Raw genomic sequence first — 6000 nt, 5'->3', positions numbered from 1 at the left:
CCCTACACATCACCCAGCTCCATCCTCAGCTCCAGCCCCAGAAGAGAGTATTTGTATGTGTTTCCCCCCTGTGGACACGACATGTATGAGGGTGGATGAAATAGCAGCTCTGTTATAGTGTCACCTAGTGGACATTCGTATCGCATACACCTCTAACCACAGCTTCAAATCTTACCGGCTGGCCTGCAAAGATCATTGTTTATTTTATCGATAATCTTATTTTATAATTTTATCCTGTTACAACAATATAATTAATTTCTTATTATGTAATTACTATTATGGATCAGATTGAAACCTTAAGGAAATTAGCAAATATTGAAATAACCAAGACAGAATACCATAATCATGAAAAACGTTTGACAATAAACTGCAATTAATTTCTGTTGTGCTGGAATACATAAAACATATACAAAGTTTCTGGCTACACAAATGTATTCATTAAAATGTAACAAGATGCATGCTAGCTTACGTTACAACATGTATATGGTTACATACTGGTGCCGGATGTGAAAAGCCGGTCGATTCTCTGCTTTAGTGTGTGGTTTTGCTATTGGTCCATTGCTCTTGCAGTGGAGAAATCTTGTCCAATCGAAAACGTCCTTATAGTCATTCGAGGCAGAATGAGTTCGCGGGAAAGTAAATGGATTCTCACAGTATAAGATTTTTTATAGTTAGTGTTAACGTTTAGCTAGCCATATATCTAAAAAAATAATGAACGTATGTTGGATTGTATGATTGATGAGTTTATCGTTGGATAGTTTGAGTTCTGACAACTTGAAAGTCCCGCATTCAAAGGTGGAACGTTTCGTGGCTAGCTTGCTAGCTACTGTTAACTGTTGGTTAATCGTAGCCAGAATAAGCAATCTTTTGTACGGAGACAAAGAGCTCACCTCTATTGCTTGCTAGCTAGTTGTGTAACGTTTTAATACTTGTCGTTTTGAAAATGAGTTTATTTAATTTGGAGCGGTTTCGTTTTGACAATAATAAAACGTCAAACCAGGACAAATACACCGGTTCCGTAAGTCCAGAGTCAGAAAAGGAGAATAAACCAGGTATGATTTGCTTGCTAAGCTAACAGTAGTCAGCCATTATGTAGCTAGCTAGACCGCTATCTGGCACATCGCTTCATGGCTTATAACCTGATATATTTAACTCGTTCACCGGCAAGAGCAGGACCTACAGTATACCTATTTGGCTTAGCTAGCTAGCTAACCCTAATCATAATATTTGCTGACACTATACTGTTGACATTTAGCTATACCTTAGTCGCTAGCTAACGTTAGCTAGCTTTATCAGTCGTTTTCTCTGGGCGACAGCTAACATTAACGTTAGCTAGCTAAATAGAAAGCTAGTTGGTTGGTCGGTCAATCAAATTGTGTTTTGGGTGTTGAACTGGTAGCTAGCAACAATCGCATAACTACAATATGTGCCCTCGCTTTAATTGCATGTGATTGCTAAACTGTCTTTGCCCATATTTCTATGGCGCATACAGCACGCGTAACAACACCTATAGCCAACCTTGGAAAACCTGGGCGAGGAGTAGTTTTTGAAGATGTCATCAGTGACCCTGATGACGATTTGGCAAGTGATTCGAGGAGGGATAAATTAACGAAAGTGGTGAAGTAAGTACAGCGGCGTTGAGATGAAATATCTAGGCCTAGCCTATATTTCCCCCATGACTTGCGTCAAGGTAACGTTATAACTAATTCCATGAAGTGTTGCTTAACATGCCAGTCTAATCTTGTAGTTCTTTCAGGGAACCAGTGAAGCTAGATGTAAGAGAGATGACTGAGCCATATGATAAGGAAGACCAAGTTGATAAGGCGCTGGAAGAGAGACTGTACAAACTGCAGGAAATCTTCCCTAACAGAAACAGGAAGGAGTTGTTGGAGGTAATTTCATATGAATCACTTTTCTGTCACAAACTATTGTATAGTCTCTTAAAGACAGCTGCTGCTCACTGCCGATTCACATTGCTTATATATTGAACTTTGCTTTGTTTTCAGGTGATTGAAAGCACAAGCACTTTAGATGGTGCCGTAGCCTCATGCCTGATGATGTTTGGTGACAAAGGTATCTAATTTGATTTACTACTACCATAGACAGCAGGTTGCGGCCTGTCCCCTACTATACCACCAAACATGGCCAGCTTGACCAGTGTTTTCTATGTTTATGACATCTCTTCTTACGCTCATGACAACACAGCGAAGGCCTCATTGTAATGATGGTTATAGGGCTTTGTCTGCCATTGCTAAAACATGACAAATATAGGCATGTTTCTCCTCACACATTGACTCAATCGGTTGTCCAGACTCAACGAGGAAGAGGAAACCGGACGGATCCAGCAGTTGTCGAGACAAAGATGTGGTCCAGCAGCCCAGCAAGAGGAGGAGAACGTCTCTGGTAAGACGAGGGTGAGGTAGACCGTCTCGGGTGAGGCCGCAGTGGGTGGGGAAGACCGTCTCGGGTGGGGCTGCCGGGGGTGCGGTAGACCATCTCGGGGGTAGACCGACTCTGGTGAGGGGGATTTAGACTGTCTCTGGGGGTGGGGTAGAACATCTCTGGTAAGATGGAGGGGGGCGACCGTCTCTGGTGAGGGGGTAGACCGTCTCTGGTGAGGGGGTGACCGTCTCTGGCGAGGTCGCCAGGGGTGGGGTAGACCGTCTCTGGCGAGGTCGCCAGGGGTGGGGTAGACCGTCTCTGGCGAGGTCGCCAGGGGTGGGGTAGACCGTCTCTGGCGAGGTCGCCAGGGGTGGGGTAGACCGCGGTCGCCAGGGGTGGGGTAGACCGCGGTCGCCAGGGGTGGGGTAGACCGCGGTCGCCAGGGGTGGGGTAGACCGTCTCTGGCGCGGTCGCCAGGGGTGGGGTAGACCGTCTCTGGCGAGGTCGCCAGGGGTGGGGTAGACCGTCTCTGGCGAGGTCGCCAGGGGTGGGGTAGACCGCGGTCGCCAGGGGTGGGGTAGACTGTCTCTGGCGAGGTCGCCAACAATAGGAAATCGGTATTTCCTATTTCAATTTGGTGGACAATTTACTAGACCTTTTATTTAATCTTTATTTAACTAGGCAAGTCAGTTAAGAACACATTCTTATTTTCAATGACGGCCTAGGAATGGTGGGTTAACTGCCTCGTTCAGGGTCAGAACAACAGATTTTTTCCTTGTCAGCTCGGGGGATTCAATCTTGCAACCTTAGTTAACTAGTCCAACGCTTGAACCACCTGATTACATAGCACTCCACGAGGAGATTGCCTGTTACGCGAATGCAGTAAGCCAAGTTAAGTTGCTAGATAGCATTAAACTTATCTTATAAAAAACAATCAATCAATCATAATCACTAGTTAACTACACATGGTTGATGATATTAATAGTTTATCTAGCGTGTCCTGCGTTGCATATAATCGATGCGGTGCGTATCGTTGCTCCAATGTGTACCTAACCATAAACATCAATGCCTTTCTTAAAATCAATACACAGAAGTAAACATTTATAAACCTGCATATTTACCTAACAGAAATCCAGGTTAGCAAGCAATATTAACCAGGGGAAATTGTCACTTCTCTTGCGTTCATTACATGCAGAGTCAGTGTATATGCAACAGTTTGGGCTGCCTAATTTGCCAGAATTTTACGTAATTATGACATAACATTGAAGGTTGTGCAATGTAACATGAATATTTAGACTGATGGATGCCACCCCTTAGATAAAATACGGAACGGCTCCATATTTCAGTGAAAGAATAAACGTCTTGTTTTCGAGATGATAGTTTCCGGATTCGGCCATATTAATGACCTAAGGCTCGTATTTCTGTGTGTTATCATGTTATAACTAAGTCTATGATTTGATAAAGCAGTCTGACTGAGCGATGGTAGGCACCAGCAGGCTCGTAAGCATTCATTCAAACAGCACTTTACTGTGTTTGCCAGCAGCTGTTTATGACTTCAAGCCTATCAACTCCCGAGATTAGGCTGGTGTAACCGAAGTGAAATGGCTAGCTAGTTAGCGGGGTGCGCGCTAATACGTTTCAAACATCACTCGCTCTGAGACTTGGAGTGGTTGTTTCGCTTGCTCTGCATGGATAATGCTGCTTCGAGGGTGGCTGTTGTCGATGTGTTCCTGGTTCGAGCCCAGGTAGAAGCGAGGAGAGGGACGGAAGCTATACTGTTACACTGGCAATACTAAAGTGCCTATAAACATCCCAATAGTCAATAGTCAAAGGTTAATGAAATACAAATGGTAAAGAGTGATAGTTCTATAATTCCTATAATAACTACAACCTAAAACTTCTTAACTGGGAATATTGAAGACTCATGTTAAAAGGAACCACCAGCATTCATATGTTCTGAGCAAGGAACTTAAACGTTAGCTTTCTTACATGGCACATATTGCACTTTTACTTTCTTCTCCAACACTTTGTTTTTGCATTATTTAAACCAAATTGAACATGTTTCATTATTTATTTGAGGCTAAATTGATTTTATTGATGTATTATATTAAGATAAAATAAATGTTAATTCAGTATTGTTGTAATTGTCATTATTACAAATACATATTTTTTTAATCGGCCTGTTAATCGGTATCGGCTTTTTTTGGTCCTCCAATAATTGGTATTGGTATCGGCGCTGAAAAATCATAATCGGTCGACCTCTAGTCTCTGGTGAGGCGGAGGGGCTTCAGACCGTCTCTGGTGAGGCGGAGGGGGTCGACCTTCACACCAGACATGCATTGTGCTGTTGCTGCTTCTCCTCGGCAGTACTAACCTTCACTGTGCGTGTGTTCACTATTATTATTTTTTTGTGCAAAATGTTTTGCTACGGTGTACACTAATGAATACACGCTGTCTGATTCACCAGGCTGAAGACTCTGAAGAGGAGGGCGCAGAGCCCAGCTGGGAAAGACAGGAGACCATGGTTAGGAAACTGCAGAGGAAATTCCCTGACCAGGATAAGGAAGTGAGTGAGAGTGTCAGCCACACAGAAATCCTACAAATCACTTTCTGTACGTGTCAGTTCTAGATATATCACAGGAGGCTGCTGAGGGGAGTACGGCTCATAATAATGGCCTGAGCGGAGCGACTGGAGTGGCATCAAACGCATGGAAACCATGGGTGGTTCTCAAAATGCATGCTACCGCACGGGAGGGTCGGCGTGATTCCAAATCAAAGTATGCGAAATGGGGCACGGAGGGCACTACTCAATTGTGTACTCAGTTTGTACATATTTTGAAGCATGTGTCAATGCAAACTTCAATGGAAAGTATGCCAAGAAATGACTCAAACATGTAACATTTAAAAAATATAAAAAATATCAATGAATGAATCTCAGCCATTGTTTGAGCTGAATCGAGAGAGAATTCACTCCGACTTCAGAATGAAATGTTGCCTCATGTTTCCCGACTGCAATATTTTATCTTGATGTGTTAATTAATACGTGCTATGGTAATTTTGGCATGGTTACCTGCCTACGAAGTAGGTAGCAAGCCCATAGTAAGTTAATAGATCTAACTGGCTAGCTAGTACTGTTAGCTAGTCGTATACCCACAAAGAACCGTTATCTAGCTATCCATGAAGAATTGACATCTACCTTGGATAACATTGGTTTTAGATCATTTTTTTGTCTGTTATCCTCTCTGGTTAGGTACATTGTTAAGATTCACATATAGCTAGCTGATAGTTATGAAGTAAAATGTTTTGCTTTGTGTGTATCTTGTTTGGTCTTTATTGCCATTATCCTGGCAGGAAGAAGGGTCAGGGAATGGGGAGGTGCAGAGTGAGGTATTGCAGTAGGGGGAGAGCCAGTGTCTCCACACTCGTCCTCACAAGAACGTACTCAATAGAACGTCCTCTGAGAGTGTACTTGGAGCATGAGTGTTGATCACGGTAGTATTCATATTGAGAATCGCCCCAATGTGTCTGATGTATTTGATACCATCTCCAATTAAGGTGCCACCAACCTCCTGTGATGTAATTCTATGGTCAGCCGTTGCCACGCATACCTCGCAGAGT

The 6000-nt window shown here is 43.3% G+C and overlaps 1 protein-coding gene across 1 annotated transcript in view; it reads left to right on the top strand.

Moving 5' to 3' along the window:
- The first annotated feature begins 597 nt into the window (after positions 1-597).
- Positions 598-6000, top strand: part of LOC115111260 (SWI/SNF-related matrix-associated actin-dependent regulator of chromatin subfamily A containing DEAD/H box 1A-like) — a 39103-nt gene continuing 33700 nt past the window's right edge. The window contains exons 1-6 of the mRNA XM_029637129.2: positions 598-1052; positions 1493-1622; positions 1757-1892; positions 2007-2073; positions 2312-2403; positions 4850-4948. Of these exons, the coding sequence (XP_029492989.2) occupies positions 944-1052; positions 1493-1622; positions 1757-1892; positions 2007-2073; positions 2312-2403; positions 4850-4948 (633 nt within the window). The 5' untranslated portion in view covers positions 598-943. The remainder of the gene's footprint in view (positions 1053-1492; positions 1623-1756; positions 1893-2006; positions 2074-2311; positions 2404-4849; positions 4949-6000) is intronic.

The sequence above is a fragment of the Oncorhynchus nerka genome, linkage group LG27 (genome assembly GCF_034236695.1).
Source record: "Oncorhynchus nerka isolate Pitt River linkage group LG27, Oner_Uvic_2.0, whole genome shotgun sequence".
Classification (NCBI taxonomy): domain Eukaryota; kingdom Metazoa; phylum Chordata; class Actinopteri; order Salmoniformes; family Salmonidae; genus Oncorhynchus; species Oncorhynchus nerka.
Note: the sequence above shows the minus strand (reverse complement) of the source record. Positions and strands in the feature narration are given on the sequence as shown.